We start from the raw sequence: 15487 nt of genomic DNA on the forward strand, positions 1-15487 counted from the left end.
TCTCCTAGTCACTGCATCAGAGAATTGTCAGGGGAGTTTCAGGTCCTCTTGCCCAGAGATTCTCGTTCAGTAGATTTGGGGTGGGACTGAGGCTCCCAGGTGATTTGGGGGCAGAGGGCCTGGTTTCAGAGCCACTGGTCTTGCCAGCCTCCTGACTGCAGAGAAGGTCTCTGGCCCTGGGAAGCAGTCTTGTGAGTGGTCCACGATGCTCTCAGGAGGATTAAGTCAGCAAATGGTGATTGAGAGTCTTCTCCATCTAGGACGAGGTGCTGAGAGCTACAATGAATATGAGACATGGTTCTCACTTGGGGAGAATTTGCTGTCTAACTGAGGACACAAGCTATTCTTATTATACAAGATTTAAAAGTTATACAAGATTTAAATGGGAGCTTCTAGAAGTTCATTGGCAAAAGGCAGTGTGACTTGGATGTGTAAAGAAAAGAGAGATTACTGGGCAGGGCTTTGAAGGATCAGGCAAATTAGCTAAACAGAGAGGAGTCTTCCAAGTGGAAAGGGTTGGATGACAAGAGATGTAGAGCCTGGAAAGCACAGTGATGTTGAAAACGGTCGGGGCTGCTGAGACAGGATCTGGCTCTGATAAGTTCAGGGCTCATCTGGAAGGTTTCAGCCTCTTCCTGGGACTCTCGAGGCATGCAAAACAACTGTGGAAGGGTCAGAGGGCGTGACACTCTCTAGAAGCTCCCTTTATGTTGGCCCAGCAGTCCATGGCTTTTATCAGTGTTGCCTGCCATGCCCGAGGCCTTGGTGGATGCCAGATGGGCCTCATTATCTCACCTTTATGGGTGGAGAAAGTGAGTCTCCCTGACAAGAAGCCTGGACCCCAGGTGACCCAGCCAGCTGGAGGCTGAGCTGGGGCTACTCTTTCTGGGCTGAGATTCTTGCCTCCCTCTGAGTATGCCAGCACCTCCCTAGGACTGCATGGGGCTTGGAATCTCACCCTTGTCTTAGAAGCAGCAAGATGTGTTGACCGTGAGCACTGTGGATTGTCCCGGTGGGTTGTTGAGCCACATCGGTGTCATCATAGAATGGACGAAAAGATACCGCATTTGGCATTTGCTTCAAAATATTCTATGGGGTGGGGAAAGAGATGGGGCTATAGATGAAACAGGAGTGGTTAGAATCGTCGACAATGGGAATGGATTCATGGGGGTTCATTATACTCTTCTCTCTACTCTTGTGTATGTTTGAAATGTTCTACAGTGAAAAGGTATCCAAAATGTCATTGTAGACCTACTCTGTTCGCTCCCATTTCACTTTTTTGCAGTGATCACAGCTTTATTTTACCTGCCTCCCGTACACCTTTAACCACAGGATGCTGAGGCCAGGTCTGAAGAGGAAGGTTAAGAGGATTTTCTCAGTGCTGTGAGAAGTAGATTCTGTTATTTCAAAGTCTTTGGCCACTTCTGTCCCCTTCTCAGATGGCAGCTGGCAGGGTGTTTGGGCCAGGGAGTGCCAACAATTTGGAATTATCACTTAAAATAGAGGAACTGATCTGTGGTCCTCAGAGGAGGATCACAGTGCCTGTGACTCCCGGCCCCAGCATGTAGTATTTGCAGATGGTCATCTTTGTAGCCCCAGCCATTCATCTTGGACCAGGTATTATGGAGCACCTGTTCCACGCAGGGCTCTGTGCTGTTGCTGCCTGCGTGAACGTTAACAATCTAATGCCCTGCCTCCCTGGGGACATGAATAGAAGTAACTTCAGAGGGCGCTGGGCTGAAAGTGGCCCCAGGAGGATATTCTGTGACTGGGAAAATAAAGGGCAGGGAAATGTTTAAGCCAAGAAGCGGCTTTTCTAGCCCCCAGAGAGTTCTAGATGCATCTCTTTGACCCCTGGGGCACTGCATGGGCCAAGGGAGATGTTTTCACCTGTGGTGCTGTTTGTCTGGCTCTGCCCCTCATCAGGGAGCACCCCAGAGGGGAAGGGTATAAAGGGGTGCTGTCTGTGATGAGGGAGGTATGGAGGGGACCACGAGCTCCTGGCTCTGACATTGGCCTGACCTGCCCCTCCCTGCAGGTCTCAACCCCACCCCGTGCTGCCCCTGGGTAATCTGCAAAACCTCAGCTGCGCACTGATCTGGCCATCCTCCTCTCACCCCAGGCTTTTCCGGATCTGGGCTGGAAGGAACAGTCAGGAGGATTTGAGGTTCTAGAAGAGCAGAAGAAACCTATTTGGGACTATGGGGACTCTTTGCTACAGAAAAGCCTCATCCAATCCCCTCAGGGAATTTGTATGTTCTGAAAAGTTGCCATGGGACATTTAACCCAGTTTGGGGGCACATTCTTTAGCCTTTGCCTGTTCCAGCTGGGCAGCATGGGCCATGGATTTGGGACCCAGGATGTGGCCTCCCCGGTGATGGCAGGTCTCCTCACGTGTCCCTGCACGTGGTCCTGAGGGCTCCCACCGGCTCTCCAGAGCTCTGTTTGCTCATGTGTTGACCTGGGTGGAGGCAGTCCCGCAGCAGGTCTTCTGGGGAGCAGCCACCCCAGGCTGGCCTTTCCCGTGATGGCACAGTAGGCAGCTTCCTTCTTGTGGCCCAAGGTGGGCAGGCAGGGAGAAGACCTGCTCAGAGGGGTCACCTCCAGATGAACCTTCTCGTTCTACCCCCGGGTAGTGACAAACAACCCTGGCAGAAGGACAGGTGGTCACGGGTGGGGTGGAAGGAGGCATCCTGGGCAGCCCCAGCTTCTTTCCTGGCTTGGCCTTGGGTCTCTGCTCATGTTCCAGTTTAAGCAGCTGAGGAGCGAGATGACAGTGCAGGGCCAGGGTGATCTGGCTACTTGTGGGTGGCACTTGCATACACTCTAGAAGGTCAACCTTGACAGCTACAATCAGATGGAAAGGACCATTTGCCAAAACTGTGAGGCCCCCTTTCGGGTGGATATCCTGACCAGTGCTAAGGGCTGGGCCTCTCCTTGCACAGGGGTTTACTGACTTCTTGACCTGCTACTTCATGACTGCAGGGGACAGGTCACTGCCTTCTCTTTGATGTTCTTTCCTTTTGCATTTCAAGCTGACAAGAGATCCCTCCCTGGTGTGAATATTTTATATCCCTTTCCTGAGTCCTAGCCCTGACCTCTCGCCCTGAAACCACAGGCAGCTCCTCCTTCATTCTCTCCTTTACTCCGTGTTTTCCCAGCACAACCCTCAATCTCAACAGTGACACTGATGAGCAGCCATGCACTGAGAGGACCCATAGAATTCTAGTCCTGGCCAGACCCCATGGCTCACTTCCTAGCTCTGGCCCTGGTTTTCCCATCTGTAAAATGAGATATATGACGACACCTGACATTCATATAAATCTAAGATTCCCTCATTCTTTGTAAACTACATAGAAAAAACATTGAGAATAAAAAGAACAGTTGATTAGTTAAATAAAACTTAACAAAACTCTTTTAAAAAACTTAATAAAACTCTTTGTCAGAAGCTGACATTACAGACTGAGGATTTTGAGTTCTTTTTTCTTTAATGTTGGCTTTATTGAGATTTAAGTCACATACCATAAAATCCACCCTGCTCCATATACTTTAAATAATTTTTTTTTTTTGCTGGGAAAGAATCGCCCTGAGCTAACATCTGTTGCCAATCTTCCTCCCTCTCTTTTTTTTTCTTTCCACCCCAAAGCCACAGTACATAGTTGTATATTCTAGTTGTAAGTCCTTTTATTTCTTCTACGTGAGCTGCTGCTACAGCATGACAGCTGACAGACGGGTGATATGGTTCCATTCCCAGGAACTGAACCTGGGCCACCCAACTGGAGCACGCTGAAACTTAACCACTAGGCCAGCAGGGCTGGCTCTCCATACATTTTAATTGCATGGATGCATTCTGTGTAGTCTTTTCAAATATGCTTCCACTATTTCTTTTGTGCTCAAGAATTTCTTTTTTTAATCATTTATTTTATATTGTTTGTCCATTCTGGGTTTAGGAAAGAGCCTTGTTTGGGATTTGGGGGCTGGAGTTGGTCCTGTCCTGGCACAGCCACTATATAGTGACTTCTGGAAAGGGCAGAGCATTTGAATGCCTGGCATCCTTAGCTGTGAAACATGGCTCACAACCTATACTGTCCACCAAACAGATTTCCACTGAGAACGAATGACCCCTATGGAGGAACACGCTGGAGTAAGGTGTTGAAGGGATCACGGAGCATGGAAAGGGTCTTGGAGTTAAAATGCCTGTTGTCAAGTCCTGATTCTCTAATGATCTCTATGACCTAGAATGTGTTCCTTAACCCAGCCCCACTCCAGGCGTCACCATCTACATAGAATAGTGTGGCTGGTGACTGGAGTTGTGTAGGGCAGAACTCTGCCTCAGGCTCTCTGGGCCTCAATTTCTACATGTGTAAAATGTGGACGCTGTATTCAGTGCTCTTCAACTCTCTTTCCAAGTTATAATGCCTTCCTTCCTCCTTCCTTCTTTCCCTTCTTTCTGTTCTTTCTGATATTTCGTTTTATTCGGGAGGGATGGAAGGCGGGTATTAACAAATGCTGCTTTTTCACAGCACGTGGATGGTGAGCACCAGGCTCCTTCCTTCCCCAGCTCAATGGACGCCATGTCCCGTGGACCACTCGGCCCCACCACCATTCAGCATCATGCTCACGTTCCTCATCCCCTGGGTTAAAACTTTTTCTTCCCCTGAAAAGGCACTTTTTCCCCTTTGGTGGACTGGGAAATGAACCCAAGTCCCAGCTACTTTCCTTTGGTGTTTGCAAGGCCATTTTTGGTCTGATGGTGACCTCTCTGACTTTGCCTAGAAACCTGGGAAAACCGTGGCTGCCATCATCCAGGACATCCATTCCCAGAGGGAGAGGGACATGTTCCGGGAAGCAGACAGGTGAGGCCCAAGCCTTAGGTCTCAGGGCAGATTCTGAGCAGTTGAAACCCTCTCCTATTTCTCATTCTTACGGGTATTTGAGTCACACTGTGCCCTGCCCTTGCCCCTGCTCTGTCCATCAGCCTTTCTGGGCCCTACCTTGTCATGTGCCCAACGGAACACATCAGTCTGGTCTAGAAGTGCTGCTCAGGTTAAACCTCAGGAAAATGCAAGATGCTAGGCTTCCCAGTGGCTCCTCTTTGGTCGAAAGGAGGATAGGAAGGGGTCTATTGAAGTTTGGCCCTTTGGAGCAAGTCTACACTCTACTGAAACAGCCTGAAAGTATGTGTGTGTGTGAGTGTGTATGTGTGTATGTGTTCTGTTTAGAGCCAGCTCTTGAGTTTTCATGAGCTGAATGTAGTTGTAGGAACAGGAATGTAGATGGCCCCCCAAAAAACAATTACTTGACGAGTCACTTACTCTGAACACTGAATGCATTCAGTTTTCCAACTCATTACTTCCAACTGAAATTGTGACCATGCCAAGCTGGGGCTTCAAGTTTACCACTGTCGCTGCCCTTCAAAGACAGTCCCTGTGGAGAAAGCCAAGGTGGAAAAGAGCAGCAGCGGGCACCTGGCCAGAACATTCTGTGGTTCTTACCCAGGGCTGCCACAGATGGCGCTCTAACCTCATTGTAGAGAGCTGAGCCCAGGCTGTTTCCCCAGTGACGGTCAAGGCAGCCTGGTCCTAGTGAGCCACATCTGGGTGTCGCCTGGTCAGTGAGGGCTGTATGGTTTTCCTATATTTGGGAACCAAATGAAAATTGCCCATCCTTTTAGAATATCTGGAATGATTCAGTTGATCTGCTTAGTAATCAAACAACCTTCAGAGTGTATATGTATATGTAATACGTGTGTGTGCATGTGCGTCTTTGTATGCAGCCGCTTGGGTTTGAGATTTTTGTGTTTAGTTGTTTGGTTTTTTTTTTTTCAAAGTGGTTATTTGGGTTTTTTAAAGACATATGTAAAGCCAAACTGCTGGCTGCAGTTCTGTGGCAGAGTGTGTGTGTGTGTGTGTGTGTGTGTGTGTTTGTGGGGGGGACTAGGAAGCCTTACTTTGAACCTTAGGCAAATCAGTGTCCTTTTCTGGTTTCAGTTTCTTCATCTGAAACACCAGCAGGTCAGAGCTCTCAGGTCCCTTCCAACCGTAAAATGCTTTCCTAGTTCTTCAGCTTTTGGAATCTCTGAGCCTGCCCTCCCCCCTCTACCGTGCCCAGGATTGGAACAAATGGAGATGAAAAATAAACAAGAAAAAATGGAGGCCAGGAAGTCGCCTTTGTTCGATAGAGGCCAAGCAGAGGAGTGGCTTCAGTCTTGTGGCCAAGAGGCTGGCTAGCTGAACCCCAGGGTTAGGCCGCCTTGCCCCCAGGCTGGACCAGGACAGCTTCATTCACAACCCTCACCCCAAACACCCTCAGGAGGAGAGTCGCCTGCTTCCTGAGTGTAGCTCACTTCCAAGAGGAAGAGAGATGGGACTGAGCCAAACGGGTCCAATTCTTCATCCCAGTTCCCAGGAGCAGAATGAGTAAATGTGCATAGTGGCCAGGACTGTGCTTAGGAAAAATCCCTCCTCCTAGAAGCTAGGAGGGAGGAAAACCTTTCTCCTGTGCCACTCTCTGTGCGGTCTGTAGAGTTGTGGTGAAGAGTGTAGGGCTGGATGGGGTTATGTGCACAGTGGGTCTGTGCGAGAGACCGGGTATAGCTGGCTATAGGGGCGGGAGGGGTAGGAGGTAGGGCAGATTCTAAAAGCTGCTCGTTTGCTCCCTCACAGATACGGCCCAGAAAGGCCGCGGTCTCGCAGTCCGGTGAGCCGGTCGCTGTCCCCGAGGTCCCACACTCCGAGCTTCACCTCCTGCAGCTCTTCGCACAGCCCTCCGGGCCCCTCCCGGGCCGACTGGGGCAGCGGCCGGGACTCGTGGGAGCACTCTCCCTACGCCAGGAGGGAGGAGGAGCGAGACCCGGGCCCCTGGAGGGAGAACGGGGAGGACAAGAGGGACAGGACGGACACGTGGGCACACGATCGCAAACACTACCCCCGGCCACTAGACAAAGCCGAGGTAGACGAGCGACTGGAAGGAGGGAGGGGCCACCGAGAAAAGCACCCGAGGTCTGGGTCCCCCAGCCCGCTCCACTCGGTGCTGGGCTACAAAAGCCGAGAAGACGGCTACCACCGGAAAGAGCCCAAAGGCAAGGCGGAGAAGTATCTAAAACAGCAGCAGGACGCCCCCGGCAGGTCCAGGAGAAAAGACGAGGCCAGGCTGCGGGAAAGCAGACACCCCCACCCCGACGACGCGGGCAAGGAGGACGGGCTGGAGCTGAAGGTTAGGGCGCCCGAGAGCGCCAAGTGTAAGCAGAGTGAGAAAAACAGAACCAAGAGACCCGAGAGAGACCAAGAAGAAGCTGATGACAGAAGAGAAAACAGAATGGCAGAGAGTGAGGTAATGATGCCATTTCTTCCCCAGGTCAGGAGAGGCAGGTCCCAAAGGAGGATGATATTAATATGACGATGAACATTTCTGAAACGAGTGAAACACTTTTTGAATGTTTACTCTGTGCCAGGCACAGTGGTAAACACTTTATCTCAATCAAGTCATGTAGTCATATAATCCTCACAGCAACTCTGTGAGGTAATAATAGTAATAATAACATTATTACTGTGGGTGAGGAAACTGAGGCACAGAGAGCTTAAGTTAGTTGCCCAAAGACACACAGTCAGGAAGCGGCAGAGCTGGAATTATACCTGGTGATCTGGCTCCAAATCCCACAGCACCCTGCTGCCCATGCCAGAAGTTAGGGAGGGACATGATGGAAAGGAAGGCCCTCTGGTCCTGTTTGTCCAGGGTGGAGTGGCCCTGAGGTGTTGGCACCCACACACTCTGCCAAGGGAGATTAGATCTTTGGTCCACTCCATCCTCTCTCCTGACAAAAGCATCCACCAATCCTGGGGCTTCCATGAGAGGCGGTAAAGGAGAAGCAGCCACCACCCACTAGATTATACTGGGTGCCCGGGGTGTGGTGTGTTTCTCTAGACACTGTCCATAGCGTTTCACTTCCGCTGTAATAAAAATGCTCGGCAGTTGGCCAGCACCTTTCATCTGAGCATCTGAAAAGGCCTATAACCTGCTGCATGACTTCAGTTCACACAGTGGGTCACCAGGAGGACTCTGGGTACCGGGTCTATATTCTACCTTGGCCTCCACTTCCTTCTTGCCAGAACCATCTACATGTAAGTGGGAGTGAGATGGGGGGCGGGGGGACCTGCATAAAGAACCCAATGTTAAAAATCCTACATGTATATCTTCTAGTCTGACCCAGAAGTTGGTGACAATGACTAAGTCCAAATAAGGAGCCCAATTCTCAACACCATGAAGACTAAGTGCCACACTTTTGGGCACTACTTCTGCATTCAGTCCTTCATGCATTGGTGGAGGGCCAATGCACAGGTCCCCAGGTGAACAGGACATAGTCCATGTTATGGCTGAGACCAAGGTCTAGTGGTGGAAGCAGACCTACAAACGTGATGTACACACAGTGGGGCCCATGCTGGGGTCGAGCAGTGGATGAGCTGCTCTGTGGGCAGTGAACTCTGCACCGGGAGAGGAGGAAGGCTTCCCAGAGGAGGTGACATTTGAGCCGGGCATTGAAAGTGGGGAAGAAAGCACTTTGGGAAGCAGCAAGGGCAAAAGTGAGAAAGACTGTTTTAAAGAACCTGGAGATGCTTCACGTGGCTGCATCTTTAGGGCATGTCAAAAGATAATGTTTTTGGAAAGTAAAGTCATGGTCTTGTGCAAACATAAAATGAATACATGTCAAAGATGTTATTTAACTCATTAATGAATGAGAGAACCAGTAAGATGTAAAAGCCAGTTCAAAGGGGCCTCCAAAGAGCAGGTGACACATAGAGGCAATCAGGAATGCTGAAATGGGTTTGCTAATAGATGTGAAACTGGCCTCTTCCACAGGGAATGGGGAATCAGTTGCATCTCCACCAGATGAAATTCCTTTGCATCTCTATGAACAAGAATCATTTGCACTACTATTAGTTTTCTGCAATTTACAGAGTTGTACAATAGCTCGGTTCAAGTTACAGTGCAGACTCTTATAGAATCAGATACCCCGGAAGGGTGCTGGACAACTGCCCAGCATTCCATCGAAAGGACACCCAGGAATCTTTTTTGCCCTTCTCAAAGTCTGCCACAATTTTCCCTGGCTGGCCTAGCAGGGGGAAGCTCAGGAGAAGAGATTAAGGAAGTGGGTAGGGTGGGCTCATGAAGGAGCTCGTGTGCTTCAACTAGACTTGAAATGGATCCCGAGGCCCTGTGAACCAGTGGGTGTTTTTAAGAAGAATATATACGCTTGGAGGTTTCCAAGGGGCTGGTGAGGGTCAGTGACTCAGAGGGGCTGAGAGCAAGAGTGGGCAGGGGCTCAAGCCTGGACCTCACACACACACTGCCGGTCTGGGACCCTCTGTCTCCACGGCAAAGGGGTGGAGCTGTCCCTTCGCACTCCGACCCGCCTTCAAGACTCTTCTTTGGTAACTCACTTCTCCCACTGTGGTACGCACCCTGCCTGCATTGGTTTGCACATTATTTCCCTTTTAAGGTGACGCACACTATGGGTCATCCCAAGAGCCCCAATGCAAAAAAGGATTCCCAGAAAGCCCCATGGGTTTCCCACAATGCTGTCCCTCTAGTTGGTTCTGCCTCTAATAGCCCTAGAGTGGGGTCAGTAGGGACTTACTGGGGGCCCCAACAGATTGTGTCTGTGGGTTTGGAGCCAGGCAGCCCAACATTTGGTGGAATATCAGCAGAACAAAGAGTTTCCCTCACTGATCTCAAATTCTATATCATGATCTTGAGAAGAACACAGATCCACGGCTGCCCTGGGAGTCAGATAACAGGCAGTGACGGAACTCAGGGTTGCAGGCGGCAGGCTTTCTTCTAATTTACCATGCACCTCTCACCGCAGGGCCTCTACACGCGCTCCCCTGCCTAGGAGCCCCTCCCGCCGAAGTCCATGTGGCTCGCTCCTCACCTCCTTTGTCATCGTTGTCATTACTCATCGTCACATTCTCCACAAATTTACTCCTGGCCACTACATAAAGTCACAACATCCCAACCCACTTCTCTTCCTTCCTGCTTCCTTTTCTCTGTAGCACCTATCTCCTTCTAACCTCTCCCCTGACATCTTGATTTATTTTATTTAGTGTCTATCCTCCCCCTTCTGTACTCCCCAAATGTAACCTCCACAAGGGCAGAAATTTTTGTCTGCTGTGCTAGATTAGGGCTTGGCACAGAGTGGGCGTTCAGTAAGTATCTGTTGAAGGAATGAATGACTGAACCCAAACTCTGGAGGCAAAGTCCTGGCTTCTGAGTACCAGGTCACACCCTGTTTTTCTCTGCCTCAGTGTTCTTGTTTGTAAAATGGGTGTGATCACAAGACTGTTGTAGGACTTCAACAAGCTTGTGCTCGTTAGAAACACTCTGAGATCTCTGGAGGAAGTGCCTGTGCTGGAGAAGCCAGCGTGTGTGCTGCTCAGTGTTTGTGGGTGGCAAAGTCTGTACATGAGATCCAACCCTGATCACAAGACCACAGGAAGAAGGAAAGAAATCGTCACTGAATGGGGAGAACATCGGAAAGAAGCACTCGTCCACCTTACTGGAAGGGGGATCAATACCTAGAGAAGGGAAGCCAGGCAGGTGACACAGACCAGATAGTATGAGTGAAGCCAAGGTGGAGAGATGGGACATGGCAGACCGAGGAGGAGGAGGTGCCTGTATGTTGGGGGCGGCCAGCCACTGCTCAGCTCCATTGTATGGCTGGCTTTCCGGAATGCATGCCCTGTGCCGTTAGATCTCCCATTTCTTAGAGCAAAGCCAAAGTCCAGATATCTGTATGAAATTTATCATGTTTTAGAAACTGTATAGACCAAAACATGTCTGTGGGCGAAGTGGAGCCCAGGGATCCCCAGAATGCAGTCCCCAGTATAAACAATCCATAGGAGGATGAAATGGAAAAACCCCTTGTGCTCAGTTCAGAGCCCAGACACAGACTCAAGCATGGCGGGAGGCAGGTGCGAACTTGTTATTCACTCCACCCGCTCCTACCAGTCTCCATTCTTTTATTGACCAGCATCCATAGAGCACCTAGCACTGGGGCTGCAGTTGTGAGTGAAAGTTGAAATGAGAGATTTCAACTATTGAGATTTGACAGAATGGTGGGTATTTACTGAGTGAAAAGGAAGGCAAGCAGCGGGAACAGTATGTGCAAAGGCCCTGTGGCTAGAGACCAATGTTGCTGGAGCAGAGAGAGCCAGGGTTAGAATGGTGGGAGGTGAGGCTGATTTGTCAACAGGGGCCACATCATGCAGGGCCTTGTAGGCAGGTTAAAGAGTTTTGTCTTTATCCTAAGTGCAAGGGGAAGCAAATGTTTAAGCAAGAAGATGCAGCAAGGATATGACAGTTTTTGCATTTTGGAGTGATCATTCTTTTTTTGTGAGAAAGATTAGCCCTGAGCTAACATCCGTTGCCAATCCTCCTCTTTTTGCTGAGGGAGATTGGCCCTGGGCTAATATCCATGCCCATTTTCCTCTACTGTATATGGGACACCGCCACAGCATGGCCTGACAAGCAGTGCGTCAGTCCGTGCCAGGGATCCGAACCTGCGAACCCCCGGCTGCCGAAACGGGGCGTGGGAACTTAACCGCTACACCACCGGGCCGGCCCCTAGAGCAATCATTCTTGATTGCCTTAGGAAGAATAGACTTGGGACGAGGCTACAGAGCAGAAGTGGGAGACCAGTTAGGATGTGGTTTAGCAGTAGCCCTGGCCCTGTGGTGGCAGAGCCCTGCTTGCAACAGTTGGGACCTCTAATGTCTTGGTCCATGAGCTGGTGTGGGCAGCCAGGTGCACTGGTTGCACTTATCTGTTCCCCTTAAGCTGCCGCTCTGTCCTGGAAGTGTTCCCAGGGCAAGGGGTGCACTGAAAGGTGCTGCTCTGTTTCCTTTGCCTGCAGGGAGGAAGAGCAGGGGTCCGTCTGGCGGGGGCTCCGGCGGGGCCAGGCTGTCCCTGCCTCTCCCAGCTTGAACTGGACGAGGTCCCTTTACTGTGTTGACCTAGGAGTGTGGCTGGAGGAACTGCTTGGGAAGGGTAAGGATTATTTATTTTGACAAGGGAGGGCCATGGATAATTTATTCAGGGAGATAAAAATAAAGAAAAGTGGTCCCCTGTTAGCACAAGCTATGAGTTCTGATGGCTAAAAAAGCATTTGGAGCTGCTTTGCACTTAGGTTAGCTCAGAAGACTAGAGCAAAGCTTTCGGTGGAATCTTCCACTCCAAACCCTGGAGAGAGCAAGGACTTGAGGATTTGAACTGTCTTTCCCTGTCTGGTAATAACTGGTTAAACCAGCCAGCCCTGCGCTCCTGGTCCAGCTGGCTCTTTGTCAGCTCAGGAGGGGCTCTTTGTCTGTTGTAAGAAATCAGAACTAGAGTTGTTTACTTTACACCAACCTCAGCCAAAAATGTTGAGAAAATGCAGCTTGCCCCTGAGGGAGCCCAGGAATACTCATTGGTTTGGTGGCCAAAGTTTAAGTCACAGGAGAATATCCTCCAAAAACTTCGAAAACAGGGGTTGGCAAACTTTTTCTACAAAGTGCCAGATAGTAAATATTTTAGGCTACCTGGGCCAAGAGGCAAAATTGAGGATATTGTGAAGGTACTTATGTAAGCATTTAAAATGCGATTATTTAAAAATGTGAAAAGCATTGTTAGTTCACAGACTGTGCAACAAGACGCCCTGGGTCAGATTTGGCTAGAAGACTACAGTTTGCTGACCTCTGTTTTAAAGGCTGTTCAGAGGCCCTAATTCTCACACCAGACACCTGCTTTCTATTGTTCAATTTCCCAGACATGAGCACTGTGATGAGGGACTTGATTTGAGGGAGGGAATAGGAGGATGAAGAAGGGAAGGGATTGCTGGTTTGGGCCATAGCTTCACAGCAGAGAAGGGCAAAAGAGAAGTGAGGGGGGCCCTGATTGAATGATAACCCTCTTCCTACCCATAAGGGGCGTGGATGTGATTTTTTATGGCCACGAGAGATCTGTTGGTGAGATGTCACCATGACGGTTGTTGACTCTGTCGATTCACCCTTGGGTCTTTTACTTATCCCCACTGTCTATAAGTTTTGCAGCTGCAAACAGTACCCAGTTGCCAGGGATTTCTGCCCCTCTAAAGACATCAGGCTAGCCGTTAAGACATTTCTGTGCCTCCATTTGTCTGTGTGATCTTGAGCAACTTACTTAACCTCTCTGAGCCTCAGTTTCCTCATGTGTAAAATGAAGGTGACAATAGCACCTGCTTCCGAGGGGTTTTGTGAGGATAAAGGGAATGTTGTGTGAGCAACACAGCCGACAACTCTTAGCTGAGCTCTTTATCATTCTTTTTCTCTTGGTGCTCCCTCTTCCCCACTGCTCACGTTGATTGGGTTTGTTCTGTTCTTCCTTTCGTAAGGCTGGAAAAGAGGAACAGGAGGGCATGGAAGAAAGCCCCCCGTCAGCGGGCAGGCAGGAGAAAGACACAGAGTCCTCTGACCCAGAAAACACAAGGACAAAGAAGGTAAAATTTGTCCTAAATGCCAGCAGTGTAGCCACGTCTGCATGACAGCTGTTGGGGACCGAGTCACAGGAGTCCCCGTCCTGCCTGGTGAAGCCCCGCTGCGTGGGATGTGCCCGAGACCCCACCAGTGGTTCCCTGAATGAGGCCATCCTCCCAGCACTTCTTGGAGGAGTGGCTTGGCCTGGGATCTTTGCACAGTCTTTATTGAGGAGATCTTTACTACATGCTTGGGCTCTGCCACACTCTCCAGCAACTTGGCTGTGCTCATAAGAGAAAACATGCGCCCAAAAAAACTCGGGCTTCAGAGCCAGGCTCCCAAAATAGGCAGGTCCCTTGGGAGGAGGTGGGGGAGGAGCAGGGGCTTTAAGTGTCAAATTGGGGCCCTGACCTCAGCAGGCCCAGACCCTGGGATTAACAAGACATCTACTATGCTTGTAAAGATTATTTTACTTAATTAAAATGAAAAACCCAGTTACAGTGCTGGGGCTTCCTCAGCAAAAAGAAATGTCCTTGGAACGTGGCCAGCTTTGTGCCTTTCCGGTCAGGAGAAGTGGAGAGATGGGTATCTCTGGCAGGGAAGCCAATCTCCTAAATCAGACTGCTGGTCTGTGGGCTGCTGGGGACACGAGGGGAAAGTTCCAGCAGGGGCCAAGTGTGAGCCATGGCTAAGGAAGCTGCACCCTTTCTGGGAGAGGGTGCGTGGGGAATTTTGTGGGGGACTTGCTATGGCTACGTTTAGTGATGCCCCACATGCAAGGAAATAGCTCCAGCAGAATGATTTATTTAGAATTTATAACAATCATTCCTTCATTCAAAAACTATATATTGAGCACCTCTAATGTACCAGGGGTTGAAATTCTTTGTGCCACTTTAAACAAGGTGGATTAAGAATTGAGGGCTTATTCCAAATCCTGTGCTGTTTCGAGCCTCATCCTAGGGCTGAATCCTAGTGATGTGGGACTTGAGTGGTTTACAGCTCCTAATTACCTAGTAAATGTTGCCAGGTGGAAGTAAGAATGCTCAGGATCTTTCTGGTTTGAGGGGTCCTGTGGTCAAGGTTTGTGCCCGCTGGTTGGATACAAAGACCCGCTCCTCAGCCACCCTCTGACCTCCATTCTGCATTTTGGTTCAGGAGCAAGATTGGGAGAGTGGAAGTGAGGCCGACGGGGAGAGCTGGTACCCCACGAACATGGAGGAGCTGGTTACAGTGGACGAGGTGGGGGAGGAAGAAGATTTTATCATGGAACCGGACATCCCAGAGCTGGAAGAAATTGAACCCATTGACCAGAAGGACAAAATCTGCCCAGAAACGTGTCCCTGCCTGACGACCGCCTTACACCTGGACTTAGCCAAGGATTTCTCCCAGGAGGAAGTTAAGACCATGGGTAATGGGGCTACAGAAATCAGCCTCAAGTCACCCAAAGAACTTCCTTCTGCCTCCATGAGCTGTCCCAGTGACATGGACGTGGAAATGCCTGGCCTAAATCTGGATGCTGAGCGGAAGCCAGCTGAATGCGAGACAGGCTTCTCGCTGGAGGGTTCAGGTTGCTACGAGAAGCAGGCAAAGGGAGCAGAGAGCTCAGATGTTCATCTGGCCCCCACACTCCAGCAAATGTCTTCCCCCAAGCCAGCAGAGGAGAGGGCCCGGCAGCCTAGCCCACTTCTCGATGACTGCAAGGCCAGGGGGACCCCCGAAGATGGGGCTCGTGAAGGCAGCCCCCTGGAGGAGAAAGCCAGCCCCCCCACCGAAACCGACCTCCAAAGCCAGGCTTGCCAAGGAGTGTCGACCCAGGGTAACTACCTCCCTTTTCTCCTGTGCGGTTGGGTTGATCAGACCACTGCTCACTTAGAGAAGTGTGTGGGCATGTTGAGGCTGGAACGAACATAAGTCAGGTTTTAACCAGCATTAAAACTGGTGCAGAAGCAAGCTTCTAGAAGCCTGGTTATACTGTTAGAGTTTTTAGGCAAATGGTGTAAAGA

General features: G+C 50.2%; 1 protein-coding gene across 1 annotated transcript in view; it reads left to right on the forward strand.

Moving 5' to 3' along the window:
- The window catches only part of RBM20 (RNA binding motif protein 20), a 196448-nt gene that overhangs the window by 165615 nt on the left and 15346 nt on the right, over positions 1 to 15487 (forward strand). The window contains exons 8-11 of the mRNA XM_004428073.3: positions 4777 to 4856; positions 6666 to 7332; positions 13403 to 13507; positions 14640 to 15300. Of these exons, the coding sequence (XP_004428130.2) occupies positions 4777 to 4856; positions 6666 to 7332; positions 13403 to 13507; positions 14640 to 15300 (1513 nt within the window). The remainder of the gene's footprint in view (positions 1 to 4776; positions 4857 to 6665; positions 7333 to 13402; positions 13508 to 14639; positions 15301 to 15487) is intronic.

This window comes from Ceratotherium simum, chromosome 6, assembly GCF_057802395.1.
Source record: "Ceratotherium simum simum isolate JZ-2026a chromosome 6, ASM5780239v1, whole genome shotgun sequence".
NCBI lineage: Eukaryota > Metazoa > Chordata > Mammalia > Perissodactyla > Rhinocerotidae > Ceratotherium > Ceratotherium simum.